The following is a 24,286-nucleotide window of genomic DNA, read 5'->3' as shown; positions in this document are numbered from 1 at the left end:
GAGCAGAGATTGAATAAGAATGAGTTGACAGAATTGACAGAGATTATTAAGGAAGTTGATACGAAATACATAAATGTGTTGAATGCTTGCGGTTCCGGTATCATAGATCCCGGTAGCGGCACTTAGATGGACATATGTATGAAGCTAATGCAGTTATTCTATTATATATACAAGATTTTGAAGTGCAAGAGGAAAATGAGGGGGGCAGGGCACAAAGACGAAGAAACAAAAGAAAAATGGAAACGATAGTGTGCGGAAATGCCTATCTGAGCCTCAGAGATCCGACCTCGGTGCAATGATAGATCAGATCTCGGATTCAACGAGTCCTTGATCTTTTGGAAGACGACGGCGGGGGCGATTGAATGGTTTCCTCAAAGATGTTGGGTATCCATTGAATCTAGTGAGCTATGATAGACAGTGAAATATCACCAGTGAGGCTGGCACTATACACTGAGAGATCCAATTCGCCGGGATTTTCCGACGACTCTTGCGGGTTGCCATTCAGTATAGTGCGCTTGTCGTGATCAATCTGATTCTGATGAACGAAAAAGTTGCGGTGCTTTCAAAAAACAATGAACTGCTGCCGCAATAAATGGCTGGAAGAGAATCATCCAACAGAGCAGTTGCCTCAGCTCAGCCGGTGCGCAGTGATGTGGCTCTTGTATCCCGATCGTATATGCTCATAGTATCAATTGATATGTTTTACATATAAATTTGTGAAGTACATCCTCAGGATCTGCAATTCAATGTCAATATCCTAAGAAATCACGATATTAGGCCCGAGTTTTAACAGCGGTCGCGGGCCGAGTGGGATTCAGGGTCCCAATGTTTGGTAGAAGACTGTGCTCCACGCGTATCCACAGCGGAGATGAACGAGTCATGTCCAATGGAAGCAGATGACTATGAGTATGAGACCATGAGAACATTGAGGATGATAGTTGTCATTTGTGCTCAAGTCAGTAGCTTGACCCTTGAGACTTGACCTCGGGAACCGCGGGTGACCTGTGACTTGTTTATGTAAGCATCCCATGACGTCAATGCTAAAACTATTAAGACGCGACTCTCCTCGCGCGCATTTGTGTATTTTTTTTCTATGGCTTCAATCATCGCCAGGAGTGTCCAATGACACCTCAACCTAATTTACATGCAAATACTCTTCTAACCTAAAACCAACATGGCTGTCGCATCAGTCCCAATAACACACGGCGGCAACAGTGAGTGTTTCTGGCTCGAGTGTGATTCTATGAATACTGACAAGACCACAGGTTTTCTGGCCTCAGTCGCAGCACTGAACGGTCGCGTCTTCGACACTGACCCGGTCATTGCATACATGCTGCTGAGCCTGTCTCAGCGAGAAAGGTTGGCTTATCTGCCGACATACTGGACCACGCTCATCAAGTCAGCCTTGCTTAATCACGCAGTGATCACCGAAGCCGATGGCTGGAAAGCAGCATCTGTCATGATTCCACCGGGCCGATACATTGACAATGTCTGGACTCTTGTGTGGGCTGGATTTCTGAGCGTGCTGTGGAAACTAGGACTCTCGGGCGTTAAGGTGAGCCAAAGCCTAACATTCTCGCAGACACTCCTAGCCTAACTAATTATCTAGCGTCTTTGGTTCGAATTCTCTGGTATGACCGACAACGCGAAGAGAATCGGTCTACGTGGACAGACCAAATACTACTACATCTTCAGTATCGGAACCGAGCACGAGCACCGTGGAAAAGGTAAGACAGCGCCATATCTGGCTCAGTCATGCTCCGTGTCTTACTAATCCTTTTCCAGGCCTCGCCAAAGCAATCATGCGCGATCACCAGCAGACAGCCCAAGCCGCGAACCTTCCGATCTGGCTCGAAGCAACGACTGCAGGCTCGCGCGCTCTCTACCTGTCGATGGGATTCAAGGAGGTCGAAGAGATTCGTCTCGGGAAGGGCAAGGTAGCTGCCGATGCTAGCCTTCAGTCTGATGGACCGGGAGTATCCCTTTGGGCGATGGTTTGGTGGCCAACCCCAACTCCTGAAGCTACTTCCTAGGCTTTGCAGGTATCCTTCTGCTTATCCATACGTTCATTGCTAGCATATGTATGTATTCAAGCTCACTATCAATAACCAGATATTATTCATATTTGTGCAATATTCCATTAGGAGTGATATTATCCTGCCATTTCAAAACAGCTAACAGTATACAGCCTAGCGAACTGCTCCGCTAGCCCGACCCAAAGACAAGCTCAGCAGACTTTCTGCACGTTATTCAAATCCTTGGGAATAACACCAGCCTTAACAGCATCTGCAAGATGTCAGCTACCATCTTCCAATGATCTACGACTCAAAAAAGCTCACCCTGGTAAGACCACCGGTAATCATTCAGCTGAGCTTTCCAAGTCCAAAAGACCCATCCCTGCTGCTGTTCATAAGAATGAACCTGCGCCGCAAACCACTTTCCATAAAAGTCGGTATTCGAACTGGGTTCCCAATTCGCCGACCCCTCGACATCATCCGGCACAGAGAGACTCCATTCGCCAACGATATTAGGGAAGTTACTATCACGCTTATCGCCGCAGGATGAGCTAATGTAGTTATCATGCGAGGGATCAATGCTAGTATCCCATTTCAGGTAACGGTGATCGTCATAGGCCATGTAGGTCAAGTCCTCGAGATGCTCGTTAGGATCACCCGAGCCCCAGGATTTATCCATTGTCTGAATATGGAGGTAGTCATTCGCATCGATAGAGAGCTTCTTCTCAGCGGCACGGATACGCTGTATTCACCCATTAGTCCATGACCTCTCGACAAAACCAAAAAGAATCCTCACCTCAACAGCCTTGGGGTAATACGTCGACCGCATAGACGAAGCCATCCCCTGATCCTGAACGGGCTCATTAACAACCTCCAACATCCCCACATTCCTCATCTCATCAGTCTTATAGACAATTTCGACCATCCACTCGAGCCACTTAAGCGCCCGCTCATAATTATAATCCGTATAGAATCCAGGCGTAGCAGCATACTGCCCCGTAAACGAATTCTCCGCTGTCTGCGCACCAGGCAACCCATGCAAATCCATAATAATATACAAACCCTTGTCACTAGCCCACCCACACACTTTCTTCAGATACTCAAGTCCACCCTGCGGGAAATGCTCGCTGCCATCAACCAGGTCCTCGCGAAGCCAATAACCAACCGGCACGCGGATGGTGTTCAAGCCATAGCTCACGATCTCGTCGATATCATCCTGCGTAGTCCACGACTCCCAGTGTTTGGCGAAAGCGGCGTTCGCGGCGTCTTGGCCCATCGAGGAAACGCAGTCGAATTCGGATTTCTTCCCGTCGCAGCCCATGGCGGACCATGCTTGCTGGGCAATCCAGGGTTCGAAGATGAATTGCGAACCGAGGTTTACGCCGCGGATTTTGCCGTTGGAAGATTCGAAGAGGTTTTTGCCATCTTTTGAGGTGATGGATTTATTTTCTTCTGGGAGCCAGGCTGTTGCTAGGGTGGTCAGGGTGGTGAAAGCGGCGAGTTTGGATATCATGCCCATGATGGCGGTTTGTGAGGGGATATTGGATAGGATCGAGTTGGATGGGGAGAGGTTGATGCTTAAGAGGAATAGATGGATTTCAGCGAATATAAATAGTATCTGATGTATTCTCTGAACCCCTGCAATCTATGTTGTAGTTCAATTACATGCCTCAGGGGATGTTATGCATGTCCGAGGAGATAGTCCTGGGGATGAAACCTCCCGTTTCCTGATTAGGAAGCTGGACTCATATCAAATGCATGTGTGAGCAGCATTCTAGGGATGATTGGCTTCAAGCACTATTATGGTTGCATTGGCTTTTGAGAATCTAGTGTGAACGATATTTTAGCTTCTAGGGTTCATCAATCTGAATATTAGCGGCTGTGCCTATTTGACACTACTAACTACACGTGAGATTATCCATGGTCCTTGTTAATTAATCACTCGCTCTGCAGTTTCCCTATGAATGAGTTTGTCAGTTTGATAGATGATCATCTCGAGACTTGATCAATTTGGAAAATGCAGGTTTCCAAGATGGGGCCAGATCGACAGCCACTAAATATAGACCACTTGGGGGCTTCGTGGATTTACGTCTGAAAATACTTTGGTTATTCAATCGCGTACTTATGCTTTCATCCCAGCCTACAAGACTCTACCGATTACAATGGAGTAAATGTCAGACAACGTTAATTATCATTAGAGAACATTAAAAATCATAATTGCGTGCGTTGCAATCAATATAAGAAAATCATAAAATATCACCTCACAGCGCCTTGAGTAATTCCTGGATCAAAGGCAAGAAGCTTGTAACATCATCGATCAGGAGTGTTGTCTCATTGACGAACTTGGGAGTGAGGAGATCATGAGCGTTGGCCAATAGTGCTCCAACATCCGAAATGGTAGAGGGCTTGAGCAACTTCTTCACCTCGGGCATCAAGTCGGGTACGTATCCAAGAATATCCTTGAGCACGGTGACCACCTTGGGTGTCAGAAGGCCATCGGCGTTGTCGATGAGATCTGTGGTCTCCACGACGAAGTGGGGCGTGAGCAAAGTGGTAGCGTTGGTCACGATGTATCCCAGGTCGGTGATGATGGTTGTGTTCAGGAGTGACCTTCTCAGATCGGGGATCAGAGGGCCGACGTCGCCAAGGAGTTCCTTGAGTCCAGTGACGATGCCTGGGGTCAGGAGGTCGTCGGCGCTGTCGATCAGACCAATGGTCTCGTTGACGAACTTGGGGGTCAAGAGGGTGTTGGCGTTGGTCAAGAGAGAACCAATGGCAGAGAGGGTGCTCTTGTTCAGAAGCAACTTCACCTCCGGTAGCAAAGGAATGACGTCCTTCAGGATCGACTTCAATCCACTGGCCACCTCTGGAGTGAGGAGGTCGCCGGCCTCGCCGACAAGGCCCTTGGTGTCCTTGACGAAGTCCGACGTGAGCAGGTCCCCGGCGTTGTTTAGAAGGGTCTCGATCGATTTGACCGTTTCCTTGGTCAACAGTGACTGCAACTCGGGGATCAGCGGAGTAAGATCGCTGAGGAGCGACTTCAGAGCCTTGACCAGGTCGGGAGTGAGAAGACCGACAGCCTCGGTGATCAGGGTGTTGGTGTCCTTGACGAAGGACTCCGTGAGCAGCTTGTTGGCATTGCTTAGTACGTTCTCGATTGCCTTGATAGTGGCTGGCTTGAGCAGGCCCTTCAGCTCGGGGATGATAGGAGCGAGCTGAACGAGGAGAGACTTCAGACTGTCAATGGTATCCGAAGACAATAGCTCGCTAGCTTCATCGATCAAGCTGGTGGTCTGGTTTACGAAGCTGGTAGTCAGCAGGCTGTTGGCATTGCCAATCAGACTCTCGATGTCCTTGACATTGCCCTCGGAAAGAAGACCGCTAGCCTGGTTGATAAGAGGACCGGCCTGTTTGATGAGCTTGCCGGTAGTCGAGATGAAGCTAGGCGTGAGCAACGTGTTGGCATTGCCCAGCAGACTCTCGATCTCCTTGACATTGCCCTCGGTAAGAAGCCCGCTAGCCTGGCTGATAAGGGGACCGGCCTGCTTGATGAGCTTGCCGGTAGTCGAGATAAAGCCGGGCGTGAGTAGCTTGTTGGCATTGTTCAGGAGTGCCTCAATCTCCTTAACATTGCCCTCGGTGAGGAGACCGCTAGCCTGGTTGATAAGGGGACCGGCCTGCTGAATGAGCTTGCCAGTAGTGGAGATGAAGCTGGGCGTGAGCAGCTTGTTGGCGTTGCCGAGCAGACTCTCGATCGCCTTGACATTGCCCTCAGTGAGTAGACCACTAGCGTCGTCGATAAGGGGGCTGGCCTTGCCGATGAGGTTGCTGGTTTCCTTGACAAATGTGGCAGTGAGCAGCGTGTTGGCATTTGTCAAGAGCGACTCAATCGCGTGAACATTCTTTTCGGTAAGTAGGCCGCTCGCGTCGTCAATAAGAGGGCTGGCCTTCTCAATGAGGTTGGTGGTCTGCTTGACGAAGTTGGAGGTGAGGAGGTTGTTGGCGTTGTCAATGAGGCTGTCCACCTTGTCGATGAATTGACTGGACAACAATTTGTTAGCGACCTTGAGGAGAGCCCCAATCTCCTTGGTGTTCTCTGCGGTCAAGAGCTCGTTGGCATTGTCAATGAGAGAGCCGGTCTTCTTGACGAAGCTCGAACTGAGGAGGTCATTGCCATTGGCCACCAGGGTTCGGAGCTGGTTGTCGACCGGGGGTGCTAGACCGGTCGAGAGATAGGTGAAGGTGTCGGCGAAGTTACCCAAGAATTTGGGGTTAAGTAGACTTTCAAGCCCATGCAGAAGGTCTCCGATACCGCCACTGCTACCGCCGAACAAATCTGAGATGGCTTCTTTCATATCTGGCAGGATATCAGAAGATTTGGCAGTACTGCTGTCCGAGTCGGTGTCGGAATCACTATCAGAGCTGGTAGACTTTGTGCTCGAGGTGCCTGCAGCAGAGGCAGCTGAGGTAGTCTCGGCAGCGGAGGACTTGGGCTCAGCAACCGAGCTATCAGCAGTCTTGGTGGGGGCGGGTGCATCGGCTGATTCGGTTGATTCTTTTGTATCGACACCAAGAGCAGTCTTGATGCCGCCAACCACGGATTCCACAGGGTTGGCCTTGGTCGGTTCGGCAGTATCCGCATCAGCGGCATCATCTTCTGCCTTCACAGCAGCAGTAGCGGTGTTAGCGGCTTTGGCTGTGTCGGCGACAGTAGTACTATCAGCAACGGCAGCATTGGCTTGGTTGACATTGTTTGCTTGAGCGGCTGGGGTTGTCGGGGCGGCCTCGTCCACAACGTTCGCAGCGGGAGTTACGGATTGCGCTGGGCCTGAAGCAGCGGCCGGACTTCCTGTCACATTGACTGCGAACAGGAGCGCGGTGGCGAGCGTTGGTAAAAGACGCATGTTGTTGTATGGGCCGATCTGGCTGTTGTTTCTTTAATTGATATCTTGTCCAGCCAGTCGAATTGGCTTCGATTCCCCAAACCTGTCGTTCAAAGGTTTGCTGAACAGGAAGAGCCTTCGGGATATTCAAAAACTCAAACCTGCAGCGAGCCAGCTCTTTATTTGCATTGCGATGGCATCGATCGTCGCGCACCAGGCAGGGTCCCAGCTAACCGCAATTGTACTAACATCTCTTTCTGTTTTGCGTATAGAGTACGATGTAGCTCCATCATCGCCGAGGAAATAGGGATCGACACCGAGGCAGAATACCGATAAGCTACCATGTGATGGGCATTGATGAACAATTCTCATCGCAACTCCACACATTAGCAGAGTCTAACAGCTCGCCGTCGGCCGTGCCTGGGGACTAGGTAGGGATCTGCACTACTAGCAGGGAAAACGCAATGGATTTCCACGCCCGAGGTCCGGCCAGGCACATGTGCTAGCTTTGGGAAGGCTGGGCATCTATTAAGCCATTAGACAGCTTCTGTGTACCAAGTACGGGGAGTACATTGGCGTATATTAGGGAGATGCGGGATTTCCGGGGCAAGGCCATAGCAAAAGCGGGGGAGATTTTTTCCCCTCAAGAATCAAAGCCAATGATGATGTGGCTGAAGGAAATCCGAGGAGACAAGAAAGAAGATGAGAGAAGGGGGGTTCGGAGTTGAGGCTGAAAGAGGAAAGGAACTACATATCACTGTTCATCACTACTCATCTCTGCTCATCTCCACCTAAATTTCCACCAAAAGCTTCTCTCATACATTGATAATATTTTCTATTCACTTCATATTTATTTATATTTGAAAATTAACAACTAGGTTATTCATACAAAATTCAGTCGCCCTATCTCAAGTATATACCACAAGAGAAACAATCAACTATTACTACTCCGTATGTACTTCCTGACGGGACGAAAGAGGATGAGATCGCCCAAGTATCTAGACTTGGAAAGCTTAAGCGTTCATCTTTTATTACCTGCTATTTGTTTCCTTTTCTCATTCTGGGTATGTTAAACTACCCTAACTTCTGTACAGAGTACCATATTGTATACTGTCTAGATCTCTACGTCTTCCTCAATGCCACATTCCTTCAGCACCTTCAATCGCGTCTCGGAATCACTCGACCGTGAGTCAAATGACTTGAATTCCAGAAACCACGTGCGAGCCTCCTTATGATTGGCCAAGTTTCCAAGTAGAAGACGCTTCCACTCTGCATCTTCCTCTCCGAACCCGAAGCCCGCCCCCGTAAACTCCCACCACACAGGAAAGTACCCCGAGCGCTCCCAGTCAATCAGAGCCCTCAATTCAAAGTTGGTTGGATCCACGATAATGTTGCAACTAGTCAAGTCCCCGTGGGTAAAGGTCCACGGGTGCGGAGAAGGCATGCCATCACGGAGCCGCGATCTAACAACTTCCGGTACTTTGTCGCTCAGAGATTTCGCCAAAACATCCCACAGCTCGTCAGCCGTGCTCAGTGGGCCATGTTTGACTCCATAATCATGACCCGTAAAGAGATGAGCACAAAAAACAGGTTGGCCGTGGACACTTTGCATCTTAGCGGAGTGAAACGAGCGGAGCTGCCCCAGATACTCCGTAGTCTGACGAGCGAGTTTCTCCCGGTCGGGTTGGGGGATTGTCGACCAGATCTCCTCTAATGGTACCCCAGGCACCCGCTCGACGATCTGGAAATACTTTTCGCCTTCGGTCCACTCCTGTATAGTAGTGTGGACGGGGATGGTGGTATTCTCTTTGATGAAGTGGGTGTTAATGACCTCATAACTCGGGGGTTCTTTCTCGCGCTCTTTGAGAAGAAACTTTGAGCCGAGGGACCAGTAGCCCCGAGTACTGGCTCCATGGAAGAGGCGCACGCTACTCTCGTAGGCACAGCGTCTTTGCTGATCTGGGGTCCATTTACATGCGGGGCAGGGGACTTCTGATGATGACATTGAAGCTTTTATTCCGTATTTCCTTGAAAGTGTGATATTAGATAGATTAAACCGTCTCAGGTTGATGAGATCTAGATAATGGAGAGAATCACAAGATAAACTGCTCGGTTCTTTCAATGGACTGGCGGTGAGTAAACAAAACAAGACTCTAGGAAGTGTACAAGCACATACCTCCGGGTGCAGTTGCGCCATGACCTATCGTGTTTATTAAAATTCATCATAGATTTGGAGAGCCTCGAATTTTAATTCTAAATGTTGATCGCACTTAGGTGTCTCAGTTGCCTCTCTACTTCTACCTCGGTCGCTTGTCTTTGAATCGAATTTTGTGATAATGATCTTTCAAAATACGATCGTATGCAGTGCAGACTACTGCAGGACAAGCCTCAAAATTGGGTTTACAGCGTTGGGGAAAAGTAAAAAAGTACTTTGTAAAAGTGATGCAGCCCTGGCTATCAAGAAACAGTGCATGGAGTACTGAACGTTGCTCCCAAGCTTTCCTTCCATGAGCTGGATTACTTATTAGACACTCAAAATCTCCCAAGCGCAGACGTAATAAATCAGTGGCGTTTATTAGTTTGCTCATGATCTAAAATATCCATCTCAGTTCTCCCCGGAAAAGCCGATGTGTAAGCTGTAGTCGGACTACTTTGCTTCTTTCTAAAGCAGTTGAACTCATATGCACATTTCAATCTAACTTTGTACCCACCCATATATGAAAAGTATCCTACTGAGTTCCTCTCTGGGCCTCGGTGAAGTATTGACTGTTGGAAGCTCCCTTGCCTATCACGTGTAGTGCTCTCGAGGGTTTTGGTAAATAGGAGTTCTAAAGCTACAATGTACAGAGTATGGAGTATAGGGTTATATTAGAGAGCCAGAAATCAGAGTCCGTCTCACCGCAACTATGTTAGAAAAAGCAATTCATATCGGTTCAGCCCGACTCGGGGATCCCCCAAATATATAGTGCGTTCCCGGCACGTACCGGATGCACCCAAACCCCTGGGACTGGAGATATATATCGAAAATATACATACTCCGTACATTTCGATCAGATCGAATCTAAATGAGTAACAATGCGTCATGCAATATAGTACGGAATTCGTACAACATGCCATTATCCGAGACATAGAATGAGAAAGGAGCTTGAAGGATCAAATGTCATACGAGTCAGCTAAGCCTAGATCCTCCACATCACCCCATAGTAATCTCCATAGACCTCGTGGCTATAGGCACTCCGTACTCCGAAACCATTTATAAGTGGATCCTAAGACATAAAAATATATAGACAAATAGGAATGCATTAGAAAGCAAGCAGCATAAAGAATGTAAAGGAGATAAAAGTCCATAAGTCCATATGTAGAGCATAAAATAGAGAAAAGTCAAGTAACAGCCGGGATTTGGCCGGCCGGCCGAACCGGCACTCCACCTCCTTTCATCCTTCTCATCTTTCCCTGGGGGAATTGTAAGCGACTTTGGATTGCTTCAGACCTTAGTCTACTTGAACTACTCCATACCGGATCTGAAGGATTCCGTCGACCGACTTGAAACTCCCGAGATTCGGGGGACCCTACAGCTGACATCTACGGAATGTGCCGACTTTCGATTTTCGACTTTCAAATTTCTACTCCCTACAAAGACAGTCTAAAAGATTCAGTTTGAACCTTATATTGTGAACAGAGTCATATGTCGATATCATTCCTCCCCGTGGGGTAGGGGAAGGGGGTATGTATATAGCGCAGCAGATGCTGATCTCATAGGAGATGCCCAGGTATTGTATATTTCCGATATCCCATGTTCCCCAAACGCCGGAACAGGGAAACAAAACAAAAACAAGAAAAAAAAAATAGTATGGGAGCAGTTACACTACTGGGTGATTTCCGCTCATGTTGGGGAATAACATCACATCAGAAACACGACCAAGGATCTTCCGCATGCTCACACCTTCCATCGGCTGCACACCTATGCCGGTGCCTGCTGATGATGGGATGTCGGGGCTGGCGGTAAGAGAGGGAGGGGAAGGCAACACAAGGGGCGAATATGTTGTGCTCGATGGTTGCCCTGTCGAACTATTCGTGCGAGCGCTGAAGGCCTCGCGGATCTCACGCAGAGCACGGAGTGACGAAGAAAGATGCTTAGCTGAGTCAGTGCGGTTATTGTGGTCCATGTCACCGTCGGCATAAACGTGGTCCGCTAGAACCATCTCTAGCCTATCAATCAGCTGCCAGGTCTGGGGGCTGTCGTCATTTGCAACAAGCAAAAATGCCGAGGCAATACTTCGTTGCAGACTGATCCAGGACCGTGAGCAGTGGGAATTGATCTCATGCAATTCGACAAACGCGTCGATTGTGTTGAACAAACTACTGATACAGTCTTCGCGGATCATTGCGCGACGCGTTGCGTCTAAATGCGCATGTGGATCGAGCGAGACACGACAGAGGACAGAGAGAAGGTAGGAGGAGTGCAGGCGCAATTCGGTTCGCTCAATATGCTCCGCTAGCGATCGACAGCTGTCTCGATGTCGCAGATGTGGGGTCGCCTCGGCAAGCATCCGGTGGATCTGTTGTTTATACTCACGGATCTCATGAATACGTGACTGAGATGATCCGGGGTACATACGCGACCGCAGGACTTCCAATGCCAAGGATACAATGCGACAGAGAGTCTCAAAATATGAGCGATGACCCGGCATTGACTTGGGATCGAATGGAATTTCAGGTTGGCTGACCATGGTAATCGATGGCCGGTCATAAGCAAGCGAGAAATGACTGTTCTGGAAGGCCATTGTCCACCTGAGAAATTTCAGCTTGACATCCACCCAAAAAAAAGATTGAAAAAGGATACATACCAGACACGCCTTCGCACTTCCTGCTCTGCAGTTGAGAACCCGGTCGAATCAACATGGAGCCCGAGAACAAGACACATTCGCTCCGTCATCCCTGACATCAGTTAGCTTGGTCATCTTTCATTGGAAACACTGAACACATACCAAGCAAAGTGTATGATGCACCTGCATTCATATTATATGAAAGAACATTGCTAATGATCAGAAGAATCTGAATTACTTCTACAGTGGGTTGCGACACATAATTCAACATCCGGAGACATTGATACGCACAGGAAACTGGAGAAAGTTAGCACAGCACTCCCGACTTTTCTGGAATGTGACGCACCGTATACCCATGAGGTCAACTCACGGTCGCTTTCTGGGATATCAGACAGCTGGCATCCCGATGCAAGAACCGCAAAAAGCAGACTGAGAAAAGCCAAAGGCATCCCGAATGGTTTCACTAATCCATTGGCATCGGCTTTATAGACACCCCCCGCTCGTCGTCGATTATCGAGAAGCCGTTTGGTTTGTCGTACTAATTGTGATGTGTCCGACAATACTGGATATAAAACTGATCCTATATTCTGGTAGAACGACAGGAACCTGACAATTGGAATTAGCATGCATCACAGAACACCGCAGGTCTTCGACTTACTCCAAACATCTTGCGTCTTCCGGAAGAATCGCACAGACTCCGGCGATATTGAATGTGAACGGGTCGGAGGACCACAAATCCACAAAGGGATATGCAGCCGACTCATTCCCCAAAGCAAGTTCAGCAAGAAGATCATCCTGGGGCAGCGCCTGCGCTGTATCCTCCGACCTCTTCGATTTATCTAAGATATCAACCAAGGCCGACCGCGACCCGAGATGGACCGCGCCCGTCTTCAAGACATTCGATCCGTAGACACCTTCCGACCGGGTGGAATTTTTTCGTTCGATGTATTCTGGTTCTGGCTCTGGTTCTGGCGGCTTATGAGTCGAGTGTGTCTGGAAGAGCGAGTGCAGACTGCCGATGATTTGTTCCATTGCGGCCATCTTGGTGTTGATTTCATCCCACTCCGCCTGGGAGATATCAATTATATCCGGTAAATCCGGATCCGCGCTGGCGGTCGAAGGATGATCGGTTGCATATGAACCATCGAGTGTGGGAGCCGAGTTGGCATATGGGGGGATCGTGGGAGAGACGAAGGTAGGTTGCTGTGATGGCGTGGAGGAGGCTGTGACGACAGTAGGAGGGGGGACTTTTGCAGACGATGGACGACCGTAGGAGCAGGTGAAGTTTCGTTTGGTGCAATTGCCGCAGGGGACGTTGCGATCACAGCGGACTTTGCTTGCTCGGCAAGGTAAACAGGTCTTGCACTCGCGCGGCCGGCGGCGGATAGGGTAAGTTGGCATAATGTGAATTTTCCGGTTTTTTTTCCTTTTTTCTTCACAACCGGATCCCCGCGATTGACAGCAATGAAATGATGGGAGAGGCTGCCTGCGGCGACCGGGCAATAAGAGGGAGCGGCATAGGAAGACGTAGATTGAGGTGAAGACTGAAAATGGACAGCTCTCACTGGTGCTGACCAGTCGGAATGACGCCAATCACTAATCGGTACAAAAGGCTAGGCTTGGAGCGATTATAGCGATGGCGTTCAACTGTGCCTATCACCGGCCAAAGGAGGTCCGTGAGCTGCCCCGGATTGTTCTGCAAATAGCCAGAGAGAAGCAGAATCGAATATGAACTCCGAGATAAGATGTGGCCCTGAAAAGGTTTAACCCTTTTTCAAAGTAGTTCCGAGGTTATTCGTAGTATTGGAGGTATGAATTAAAAGAAGTTCAGGTGTGGAAAAAGAGTAAATTGTGAAGATGCCCAGGTGGCAGAGGTTGATTTCATAACCAGCGGGTGTTCCCGTTAGACATGACAGGCCCTGATTTAGATTTTGGTTTTGTTGACTTTTCTTTTTTTGTGTTACTGACTTGAAGATAAATACATAAGTATATATACATATCATATCTGAATGACTTATTGAGTATTATTATGTGTAAGCCTGCTGCTCTAATTGGCTCAATACAGTCGATATATATATCACGTAGAGTACCTCAAGTTTATATAAAGTCATGATCATTTCTATAACGAATAAAAGGTATCACTCATACATCACTAGTTACTCAAAGAACTCAGACACATATTCCTCCATAGGATAAAATATCTTTCACGCCTTGGGCTTCTTCTCAGACACCTGCGGTACCACCCACCAGTCATGCCAACGAGACTTAGATCCAACCTCAGGAACAGACACCTCCAAGTTGAGAGGTTTGCCTTCAGAGGATGCCGCAGATAAAGCCTTCTTGATCGCCTCGACAGCAAGGCTGGTTCCAATACAGGCACGCATGGTGTTCTTCACGTTGCGCTTCCAATCCTCTTCAATGGCCGAAGGTCGCGGTGTGTTTGGGGAAGAAGGGTCATCAATGAATGCCCCATTGGCAAGGGTCGCCTCCCAGGCCTTGCGCGCTTCTGTAATGGCTTTGGAGGCACGCTCCAGAATGGTAGCGTCAGAATCACCTTCGAGAGCTGCCTCACGCTGGTATTCCTCGTATGGGACCAATTCCGGCAATGTGATAGGGATGAACGGCTTCATCCGGATTTCGTAGCGAAGTCGGTCCGTGGAATACGCCTGCGGAGACGAGGCAGTCGGGAGCACGTTGTGTCGGGCCAGTACAACATACAACGCATGTAGAGCAATCGCAAAAGCATCCACCGCAATGATGTGCGTAGTTAGCCTCTCCAGAGCGTGGAATGATCGGTGAAACGCCGATGCCTTTTGAGCGGAGCTTCCAGAGCGGTCGCCAGCAGCCATCAAGTCGCGTTTTCGTGCAGCCACAGTAAACGTACGAATGCGATCAATGTGACCGAGATGTGTAGAACAAATATGAGACAAATACCAGTACATGCCCGGTAACTCTTCCGGGGAGTAGATCGACAACTCAAAGCCCATCTGGAGAATGAGCCTGAATTGGACAAGCTTCTGGTGATAAGCCCAGCTGCTAAGTGGGAAAGACCAGGTCGGTTCGCCGCCTTGGAATTGCAGAGGCGGTTCCGCACTCAAAGTGCGGAGCTCGAGATCAATTTCCTCTGCCTGCGTTGGATCAGCATCAATTTCCAGATAGCAAAGAGACACGGGAGATACTGACCTCCATCTGCAGATTGTCCCAATCGATGAGGGTGTGGCAGAGTGTTCGGCGAATGCGACACCTGTTGAGACAGGCGCATCGCACAGTATCAACAAACGGCTGCAAAAGTTAGTAAATGGGACATATCAAGATCTATATGTACACTAACCTGGGCGAATCGCTTCATGAAACCATCCATCTTCTGAGCAATCTGGAACCGAGGATCGGACGGTACTTCCACCTCGTCGGTGTTAGCCTCTAGCAAAATATTGGCAGGCAAGACGAGTTCCGCGAGTTCATCGTATAGAAACTCCTTGACTGGTACGGCGCCGAGAATCGTCATGTTGCTGACAATCAATGCTTGGAGAAGACAACGAATATAGATAGATGGTTGTGGTTTTCGAGAAAGCAAAGTCCACACAGCAGTCTGCAATCCAAGTTAGAACTAGAACTAGATCCAAGTTCAACAGTGCATACCTTGAAATTGCTGGGACCAGTGTAATCAAGCATTTGCTGCATGTCTATGGCATCTTGGCACAGTCTTTTCAGATGTGCCAGCGCATCATCGGAGTTAATATTAACCATCGGACGAGGCGGCACTGTGCTAGCAAGTTTCCGCTGAATCTTTAAGCTGAAGGCCTCTTGGACTGGCTTTCCCAGTGCGACTGTCTCCGACAAAGGTTGCAGTTGAGCTAAACACGAGGAAAAGTTTTCTGTAGATCTGGTTTCAAGAACTTCAAGGTCTTGGTCTAGTGCCGACAAAAACTCATGCCGAAACACTAGTCTGCAGTGGATGGCATCTTTGAGTTTCTGGTCAATATCGGTCTGCTCCGCAACCCAAGCAACCGCCTGGTCCAGCAGACGGTGAAAGTGGGATATACTCCAGGCAGACAAAAGATTGCGGTTGTATAGTTGACTGACAAAATCCTCTTCCTAGTTGGCGGATGGCATTAGCGACAGTCATATTCCGCGACTCATTCGACTTACCTCATAATAATATTCAGTGGCCACTCGGATATGAACAAGATCACAAGCTTTGACCAATGCAAGACAATAAGCTCTCAAGACGAGGTTGACCAAAGGAGCATCACTTGGTACACGGTCAAATCGAGCGTCCTCCATGGTCCTCGGCACCGGCCACAATAATTTATCCAGATAGATTGACGTGAATAGCGTCTGCGATAGAGGATGTCCCTTATGCCACGCCACCTGCGATTAAATCAGCAAGCCGCATATCTCCGTACAAACAATATCATCTCCCACCTCATGGCACAGCAACTGGTCCATCAACCCAATGAGCTCCTCTGGTGTCAACGGCTGCCGCACGTCGTAGTCGTCTTCCAGCGCCTGCGCATGATTTTCTCCGGGGGCTATGTAGCCGCTATCCATCTTCGAGTCCATAATCTGTGTGGGTTCGATCGTCGTCAGCTGCAATTCTTGTTGCACGTTTCACATCCGATGAGAAAGCCGACGCACCTCCAATGCGCCCACGGCCTCGAACAGTGTGAACGTCTCATCTTTCACGAGTTGCCCTGTATTTAGCTCTACAAGTACAAATAATTAGAGACTTGATTGAAGTAGCCGGGGCAATATGCTTACTTGCGGCGGCTTTTGTAAATTCATCGGTAATGTCGCGGGGTGCGGACTGCGCAACGAACCGCGGACGGGGAACGCGAACTTCATTATTCGGCAGCATCGCGAAGGATCCTAAATTCCCGCAGTGTAGTTTTTATTACAGGACTTCAGACAAGTATTGTGCTGTTGGAGGTGTTTGGAGAAATTGACAAATCGAGGGGGAGAGGCGGGGACGTGAGCGGAGGAAAAAGCGAGTCGGGCAGTCGACAACCGGGACCTAGAGGTGACGTGCAACCTCTGACCGGCCACGCTCGGGCAGTATATGAATTCTTACGGCAGTTTTAATTAACAGCTTATACGTCGTTTGAAAACAAAGACGAGTGCGATTTCTAAGCTCTGCCCAACCAGACAGGCCGGTATTGCTACACATGTACATTTCAATGCCTCCCCCGGACCAAAAACTCGCTCAAGTCCGTCACACTCGGGCCCTGCATATCTCCAAGCTCGATTCTCTCAGGTTATGGGTGAATAAGGCTTATTTCTCGGCAGCCTTGGCGATGGCCTCGTTGTTGGCCTGGGCGAGGGACTTGACATCACCCTGCTTGCCGTTCTGTTTGTCGTAACATTCTCATCAGTCAAAAGTTTGTAGCATAGAGCTCGGGAGTTCACTAACCTCCCACTTGGCAAAACGGAGGTCCATCTGGCCGCGGCGCTCAGATGCGAGGCGAGGACCTTCCTTCAAGGAACGGCGCACCGTGCGGGCGGCGATGGCCAGGTAGCGGTTGTAGCTGGGGTCGGGGTTAGCATTGAATTTAAAGACGATTCGTAAATGCGTACGTCAAACCGGCGGCTTTCCAGGCAGCAGTCATTTTGAAGAGAATGTGGGAGGTATGGTTCGATTGAAGGGGTGAAAACGGTTCGGGTGAGTTTGGAAGCGTTCGACTTCGGAGGATCGGGATGTCAAGGTCACGTGGATATGAGTCTACTTTAAGAAGGCGGTGACTAGCACAGCGGTGAGGAATTGGTCGGTTTGAATATTTGGTGCCTAGGAAGCACGTGACAAGGAAGATGGTTCAACCGAGGTAGAGTTATTCCGGTATAGATTGATAGGCGTCTGTAGCGGTTGCTCTCACGTGACTGGCGTTTATTTTGACAACATCCCTTGGAGATGAACGATGGGAGATGAACGACATACAACGCGACACCCTGTATTATCCGGCCCCACAACCTTCAATTGGTAAACTATTCTCGGAAAGTGCTACTAGACTATTCGAAAGTGCACTCTGTGCGTTTTACTTCTTTTTTCAAGTGTGGTGGGATGCATAGCTCTTAGCGCCAAGTTATATACATCGTCCGTCACATACCCAGTTCCAAATGTTGTTTGACAACCCTTGTAAAAAGAACACTCTATAGTGCGACACACCGGATTATCCAACCTTACAATGCTTAATTGATAAATGGATCCCGTGGGTTTCCTTTTTTTCTTCGAAGTTGGTGGAGTGGATAGGCCTTACCACGATGTTATATAGATCGTTCGGCACATAGTTTGAGAAGCATTCTCGTATAAAGAACAGCTGACAACGCGACATACTATGTTCTTCAGCCCATCACGTTCAATTGATAAAATCGTAATCGCTATATGTCATTGGGATATCAGTAAGTGCCTTCCGCGCATTTCATTTCATTTTTCGAGGGTGGTACGGTGTAAAAGCGTTGCCGCGAAGTCATATAGATCGTTCGTCCCAAGAGCATCACAATGCACATCGTCGCCGTCTCAAATCCAGTTTTCATCCCAACAAGTCTTCAGCCGCCTTGAAGTGGTAAATCAGATGTTATCAGCACGTGTAAACAGAAATGTAGGCGCCAACAGGCAGACATAGGTAAAGATTCAATATGCCTCCTTGTGGTGCGTGGTATAAAACGTGCCAATTTGAGTAAACCACGTGCATACAATACGCGTAGTCGATCTCGAAACCAAGAACCAAACAAGCACCCCAAACACAGCTGGAGTTCCAGGGCGGTTTGTTGCTCAAGAGGATTTGCCATCCCCCACCACTTCCTTTGGTCCCGACTTCTCTCACTTATCTTTCAATCTCATCAACCTCCATCTATCTCCCAACGTCCACAACATTCCCCATCTTTCTGTGCTTCGATACCAAAGCATCTGCATCGACAGTGCCTTTTTATCATATCCATCAGGTGAGTAATGCAGCTTTGTGCTGGTGCTGGTCCATAGCCTTCCCCTGGAACATCCCCACTTCACACCATGTGGCTCTTGCAGCAGCTCATCATCGGCATGAGGCTCTTGTGGCACACTGTGATGGCTGGGACCCCGCATTTCCATCCAAGCTTCAGGGCACCTGGGTTGCTGTGTGACCCATTGACCTTGTCGAGGATTGGCTCTTGCACATCAATGTCCAACATTTCGCAAGCTCATATTAATTGCATGATCTCTGGGCACCTGTGGGGCCTAAGTCTGTTGACAATCTTGCAATGTGATGGCCTTGCATCCGACAGTCCTTGGTCCCATGCCTTTTTTGACACTGGAGGATGTCGTTATTGCACACAACATCACTATGGTATCGGACACCAATTGCTGTGAGCATGGGCAGCTTCTTTGAGTCATGCCCTAAGACCCTGCAGTAATGGTTAGCCTTGTCACTCTTTGCATATTTGTCAACATGATACACGACAACATACTCTAGCCTACTTCAAAGGCATTCCATGATGAAAAAATTGGGTGTTTTCCTTGGGCCTGGCCCATCACGGTCCTTTGTTGCCGTGCATCCCCTGTCTGCACAGAAGACATTCTCGAATGCCATACGTCCTCTGCTTTGGAGTTTGGCAGCAACATAGCGACACATTGATCATACCTCGTTACCTACCGGACGCCCCGTCCATATATTCCGCATTTATTCTGTTTGTCATGAGCACAAATGCTAATGAAGATGTCGCGCAGAAGGATATAAAGGAATTGTTCCTCCAACATGCCCACGAAGAAGAAGCCTGACGGCCGCAAGCGCGACAGCAAGCGCGATAACAATCGCGATAACAATCGCGATAGCAATCGCGACAATGATGCCGACCTCGCTGAGCTCGAAAGTCTCCGGAAGCAAGTCGCAGAACAGCACAGGGCGCTGAAAGCTGAAGAGGCTCGCAAGGAGGAAGAGAGCCAGAGCAGGCGCCAGGTCACCAGCCGGCGCCAACGGACACTGGTTCGCTGGGATGGTACGTTTTCTTCTTTTCATGATTCTCAATCTTGCTTCATGTTTCTGTTTGGAGTTCATGAGGATGTCAAATCCGGGGACCTCCATTGATGGATATATTGCTGTCACACTGACTTGCATTCACATTCATGTAGAGAATATTCAATTAGATTATGCTGACATTTGACTGGAATAGTGGATACCGACATTCGGCTTCTGCTGGCCATCCAGTATGCCTGCAATAAACTCGGCGTCAAGATTCCCTGGAAGGATGTCGCGGAAGCGATGGGAGAAAAGTTCACCGAGGGTGCCATCGTTCAGCATTTGTCCAAGCTGCGTGCCAAACGGGATGAGCAGGACAAGCCAAACCCACCTCCACTGAAGCGTGCAGGAAATGGCTATCACAAGAGCGACACAAGCAACAAGAAAGATGCGTTGCCTTCTCCAAAGGAGGAGTCTGGCCCGAACACCCGCAGCACTAAGAAGCGGCGCCGTGATCCATCCGACGATGAGTCCGAAGACAGCGTGTACACTCTGAAGAAGAAGCAGTTTACCAAAAACAAGAAGAAGGACAAGGTCTTCGTTGCTCCCAAGCTGCGTACAAAGCGCGAGGATACCGACAGCAATGACTCCCAGAAGCTGGTGTGTGTTGGAGCGGAATGGCTGCGTGACTTCACTGGTGGCGACGAGCGTGGAGTTGACCGTGAAGTTGACGGACAATCAGAGAGTTCTGAGGCGGACTCAACTGAAAGCAGCCAGGCAACTACTCAAGCGGCTAAGAAGTCAAAGATGGTGACACTCAAGGTGGGCAGCGAGGGATTGGCAAGTGTTGACCGCTCCCTTGAGAACTCTGCAACTTTCCGAGACTCTGTTACCCCAACCAACCCACCGCGTGTTATCACCAACATGCCACCTCGTCATTCATCATATTTCCCTTACATGCGTTCGGATTCTATGGCGCCTTTCTCACCTCTGCCGCCTCCTCCATTCTCAACCCGCTCTGTTTCCATCCCGTTCCCATCCAATGGGCCCAGCCCATTCGATATTGCCAACCGGACTCCCGACGCTTTGCTCGGTACAACCTCTAGCGATGGACTAAACCCTGCATATTCGCCGTTTGATATTCCTGCCGAATTGCAACTTCCGGACCATTATGGTTACCCTGAAACCAGCAGCTTTGACAACCAGTTTATTCCCGACAATGAAATGTTTGTGGGCCTCTCTGACGTAGAGCCTCCACGATATTTGGGCTACGACGGTGAAGACGTCAAGGAATTTTAATTTCCTCGTTCGTCATGGTTCCTGGTTCATTTGATGCTTCTTTAATCCCTTTTCTTTCTGTTTTCGTTTTGTTTTTGCTTTTCCTTTGCTTTTTCTTTGCGTTTGCTTTTCCTGCTAGTTGATCGGAGGAGAGGGGTGAGACTCGATATCGATCAACGGGGGCAACTCCGGATAATTATTCTTGCGTGTCATGGAGTCACGCCTTATCCGGAGTTGCCCCCAGCGATTTCATGCGTTGCTCGTTGGTCCCCTACGGGGGGCCCGGTAGTTAGTTACCCCCAATAACAGCATATTGCATCTTTTTTAGTGTCTCGTATTTTATTGTGAGTATCTCACTGCTTTATTATAATGAAATAGGTAGGTCAAAATAAGGTGAAATGATAAATATGGCAATATCCTTAGGTTGACCTTTGATTGTAAGAGCTTTGAGAGGGATCTGGTAGTGTGGTTATTCCAATGTGAGTAATATGTGGACTTGGGTATATATAGAGAGACAGTCTGGTATTCCACCTCAAAATTGTTGATATAAGGCTGTGAATTTCTATCCATGACCAATTGAGGATTCAAATATAGTGAGAAGCAATATAGAAACAAACAAAGAAAACTAGAGATGTACAAAGGATGTTGTTAATTTATATACGGGGATTTCTAAGTTGCCGAAAGCCGGAATACGGAGAACATATAGCTTCCCGAGGTATAAACACGGCTTGAGTCTACAATATTCTATAACAGTTGGAAGTATCTTTCTTCGGGCCCTTTAAATATGGATCAAAGAATTCAAACTACATATTCTAACACGTTCTCAATATAATGCTATCCTATAATAGCATCTAATAGTAAAATACCTACAATATTCGACAGCCGATTTAGGTCCGTTCTTCCGGCTCACGTGACGGTTCTAGCTGTTTCTGCCGCCAAGCTCTGGGGATGAAGGAAGCGCCTGGAAAATTTTCGAGACTTTGGCTTCATCTCTCCCCCAGCTTTCTCCATCTCTTTCTTTCCCCCCGAAACCCGTGATTTCTCCTGGGTTGTAGTATTTCTCCCTTCTTTTAATTATTTTAATCTCGTCATTCCTAGCCATGCAGCGCGCTCTCTCTACCCGGACCTCCGTCCTGTCGGCCGCTTCCAAGCGTGCCCCTTTCTGTCGCTCGACTTTGAACCTCCAGCAGCAGCGTTTTGCTCACAAGGTGCGTTGAATTGGCAATTGCTTGCAGCCTCGTCTGCCTTCGGCATTGGCTCCATGTTCCGTCGATTCCGAGGCGTTCGGTCGTTCCCCTTGCTAACAACAAGTAGGAGATCAAGTTTGGCGTTGAAGCCCGTGCCAGCCTCCTCAAGGGTGTTGACACTCTTGCTAAGGCTGTTACTTCCACACTCGGTCCCAAGGGTCGCAATGTCCTCATCGACTCCCCCTACGGCTCCCCCAAGATCACCAAGGGTAAGATTTCCATCAAGACAGATCCATGGCAACCCGCAGAAGACTAACCAATACGCAGACGGTGTAACTGTCGCCAAGGCCATCCAGCTTCAGGACAAGTTCGAGAACCTCGGTGCCCGCCTCATCCAGGATGTTGCCTCCAAGACCAACGAGGTTGCTGGTGACGGTACCACTACCGCTACCGTCCTCTCCCGCGCCATCTTCTCCGAGACCGTCAAGAACGTTGCCGCCGGTTGCAACCCCATGGATCTGCGCCGCGGTATCCAGGCTGCCGTTGAGGCCACTGTTGAATACCTCCAGGCCAACGCCCGCCCTATCACCACCGGCGAGGAGATCGCCCAGGTCGCCACCATCTCCGCCAACGGAGACACCCACGTCGGCAAGCTCATTTCCACCGCCATGGAGCGTGTTGGCAAGGAGGGTGTCATCACCGTGAAGGAGGGCAAGACCCTGGAGGATGAGCTCGAGGTCACCGAGGGTATGCGTTTCGACCGTGGTTACACCTCTCCCTACTTCATCACCGACCCCAAGTCCCAGAAGGTCGAGTTCGAGAAGCCCCTGATCCTGCTCTCCGAGAAGAAGATCTCCGCTGTCCAGGACATCCTCCCCGCCCTTGAGGCCTCCACCACCCTCCGCCGCCCTCTGGTTATCATTGCCGAGGACATTGAGGGCGAGGCTCTCGCCGTCTGCATCCTGAACAAGCTCCGTGGTCAGCTCCAGGTCGCCGCCGTCAAGGCCCCCGGATTCGGTGACAACCGCAAGAGCATCCTCGGTGATCTCGCTGTTCTCACCAACGGTACTGTCTTCACCGATGAGCTCGACATCAAGCTCGAGAAGCTCACCCCCGAGATGCTCGGCTCTACCGGTGCCATCACTATCACCAAGGAGGACACCATTATCCTCAACGGTGAGGGTAGCAAGGACAACATCTCCCAGCGCTGCGAGCAGATCCGCGGTGTCATGGCCGACCCCACTACCTCCGAGTACGAGAAGGAGAAGCTGCAGGAGCGTCTCGCCAAGCTCTCCGGTGGTGTTGCCGTCATCAAGGTCGGTGGTTCCTCCGAGGTTGAGGTCGGTGAGAAGAAGGACCGTGTTGTGGATGCCCTTAACGCCACCCGCGCTGCCGTCGAGGAGGGTATCCTCCCCGGTGGTGGTACCGCTCTGCTCAAGGCCTCCGCCAACGGCCTGGGTGGTGTCAAGCCCGCCAACTTCGATCAGCAGCTCGGTGTCAGCATCATCAAGAGCGCCATCTGCCGCCCTGCTCGCACCATTGTTGAGAACGCCGGACTTGAGGGTTCCGTCATTGTCGGCAAGTTGACCGACGAGTACGCCAAGGACTTCAACCGCGGATACGACAGTGCCACCAGCCAATACGTTGACATGATTGCCGCTGGTATCGTCGACCCCCTGAAGGTTGTCCGCACCGCTCTGGTTGATGCCAGCGGTGTCGCCTCCCTCCTTGGTACTACCGAGGTCGCCATTGTCGATGCTCCTGAGGAGAAGGGCCCTGCCCCTCCCGGTGGTGGCATGGGCGGTATGGGCGGTATGGGTGGCATGGGCGGCGGCATGTTCTAAAGCCTCTAACCTTCCCCTGAAGAATTACCTCGAGCGCTCCTCTTTGCATCGTAGCCTGTTCTGATACTCGGATATTTGTGTAATGTCTTTTCTTTGTGTCTCTATTTGGTGTTTATTTGTTTTCTTTTTTCTTTTCCATACCTGTATTCTTTTGGACTTGTTCTGATCTCTCTTCCTCTCTCCCCTCTCTCCCTGGGACTTGACAAAAAAAAAGGCCCCACTGTACTATATCATGTATTCCAATGAAGTCCCATCTGATACAGCTTACTGAATTATTTCTTACTCGGATCAAGTTCCGAGATCTCCCCGAGTCAAAAAGTTAGATCGG

General features: G+C 49.4%; 10 protein-coding genes across 10 annotated transcripts; 3 read left to right on the top strand and 7 right to left on the bottom strand.

The window, feature by feature from the left end:
* Positions 1 to 1,174: 1,174 nt before the first annotated feature.
* Positions 1,175 to 2,033, top strand: N7517_006335 (GNAT family N-acetyltransferase; the record flags this gene model as incomplete). The annotated part of the gene is made up of 4 exons (XM_056724065.1): positions 1,175 to 1,214; positions 1,266 to 1,555; positions 1,610 to 1,727; positions 1,786 to 2,033. The coding sequence occupies 4 exons, from the start codon at positions 1,175 to 1,177 to the stop codon at positions 2,031 to 2,033; spliced, it is 696 nt and encodes a 231-aa protein (XP_056580315.1).
* Positions 2,034 to 2,227: 194 nt separating this feature from the next.
* On the bottom strand, positions 2,228 to 3,534 carry N7517_006334 (glycoside hydrolase family 5 protein; the record flags this gene model as incomplete). The annotated part of the gene is made up of 3 exons (XM_056724064.1): positions 2,228 to 2,286; positions 2,340 to 2,757; positions 2,812 to 3,534. 3 exons carry the CDS (start codon positions 3,532 to 3,534, stop codon positions 2,228 to 2,230), a joined length of 1,200 nt encoding a protein of 399 aa, XP_056580314.1.
* Positions 3,535 to 4,276: 742 nt separating this feature from the next.
* Positions 4,277 to 6,919, bottom strand: N7517_006333 (uncharacterized protein; the record flags this gene model as incomplete). Its single annotated transcript, XM_056724063.1, has 1 exon — positions 4,277 to 6,919. The coding sequence occupies one exon, from the start codon at positions 6,917 to 6,919 to the stop codon at positions 4,277 to 4,279; it is 2,643 nt and encodes an 880-aa protein (XP_056580313.1).
* A 1,093-nt stretch (positions 6,920 to 8,012) lies between these two features.
* N7517_006332 (aminoglycoside phosphotransferase family protein) lies at positions 8,013 to 8,903 on the bottom strand (the record flags this gene model as incomplete). Its single annotated transcript, XM_056724062.1, has 1 exon — positions 8,013 to 8,903. The coding sequence occupies one exon, from the start codon at positions 8,901 to 8,903 to the stop codon at positions 8,013 to 8,015; it is 891 nt and encodes a 296-aa protein (XP_056580312.1).
* A 1,855-nt stretch (positions 8,904 to 10,758) lies between these two features.
* N7517_006331 (uncharacterized protein) lies at positions 10,759 to 13,125 on the bottom strand (the record flags this gene model as incomplete). Its single annotated transcript, XM_056724061.1, has 5 exons — positions 10,759 to 11,689; positions 11,746 to 11,836; positions 11,887 to 12,021; positions 12,071 to 12,330; positions 12,383 to 13,125. 5 exons carry the CDS (start codon positions 13,123 to 13,125, stop codon positions 10,759 to 10,761), a joined length of 2,160 nt encoding a protein of 719 aa, XP_056580311.1.
* Positions 13,126 to 13,928: 803 nt separating this feature from the next.
* Positions 13,929 to 16,582, bottom strand: N7517_006330 (N-alpha-acetyltransferase 35, NatC auxiliary subunit; the record flags this gene model as incomplete). The annotated part of the gene is made up of 8 exons (XM_056724060.1): positions 13,929 to 14,852; positions 14,908 to 15,006; positions 15,056 to 15,313; positions 15,364 to 15,819; positions 15,874 to 16,095; positions 16,150 to 16,290; positions 16,363 to 16,418; positions 16,486 to 16,582. 8 exons carry the CDS (start codon positions 16,580 to 16,582, stop codon positions 13,929 to 13,931), a joined length of 2,253 nt encoding a protein of 750 aa, XP_056580310.1.
* A 414-nt stretch (positions 16,583 to 16,996) lies between these two features.
* N7517_006329 (ATP synthase subunit epsilon family protein) lies at positions 16,997 to 17,427 on the bottom strand (the record flags this gene model as incomplete). Its single annotated transcript, XM_056724059.1, has 3 exons — positions 17,299 to 17,427; positions 17,135 to 17,249; positions 16,997 to 17,071 (listed from the first exon to the last, which is right to left on the bottom strand). The coding sequence occupies exons 1-3, from the start codon at positions 17,328 to 17,330 to the stop codon at positions 16,997 to 16,999; spliced, it is 222 nt and encodes a 73-aa protein (XP_056580309.1). The 5' UTR covers positions 17,331 to 17,427.
* A 1,111-nt stretch (positions 17,428 to 18,538) lies between these two features.
* N7517_006328 (uncharacterized protein) lies at positions 18,539 to 18,885 on the bottom strand (the record flags this gene model as incomplete). The annotated part of the gene is given in 2 exon segments (XM_056724058.1): positions 18,539 to 18,821; positions 18,839 to 18,885. The coding sequence occupies 2 exon segments, from the start codon at positions 18,883 to 18,885 to the stop codon at positions 18,539 to 18,541; spliced, it is 330 nt and encodes a 109-aa protein (XP_056580308.1).
* Positions 18,886 to 19,448: 563 nt separating this feature from the next.
* Positions 19,449 to 20,948, top strand: N7517_006327 (uncharacterized protein; the record flags this gene model as incomplete). The annotated part of the gene is made up of 2 exons (XM_056724057.1): positions 19,449 to 19,689; positions 19,864 to 20,948. 2 exons carry the CDS (start codon positions 19,449 to 19,451, stop codon positions 20,946 to 20,948), a joined length of 1,326 nt encoding a protein of 441 aa, XP_056580307.1.
* A 1,079-nt stretch (positions 20,949 to 22,027) lies between these two features.
* hsp60 (chaperone ATPase HSP60) lies at positions 22,028 to 23,958 on the top strand (the record flags this gene model as incomplete). Its single annotated transcript, XM_056724056.1, has 3 exons — positions 22,028 to 22,135; positions 22,242 to 22,383; positions 22,442 to 23,958. 3 exons carry the CDS (start codon positions 22,028 to 22,030, stop codon positions 23,956 to 23,958), a joined length of 1,767 nt encoding a protein of 588 aa, XP_056580306.1.
* Positions 23,959 to 24,286: the final 328 nt, after the last annotated feature.

This window comes from Penicillium concentricum (genome assembly GCF_028827145.1).
Source record: "Penicillium concentricum strain IBT 3081 chromosome Unknown utg000002l_segment0_segment0, whole genome shotgun sequence".
NCBI classification, from domain to species: Eukaryota; Fungi; Ascomycota; class Eurotiomycetes; order Eurotiales; family Aspergillaceae; genus Penicillium; species Penicillium concentricum.
The sequence above is the reverse complement of the archived record's forward strand: the minus strand, read 5'-3'. Positions and strand labels throughout refer to the sequence as shown.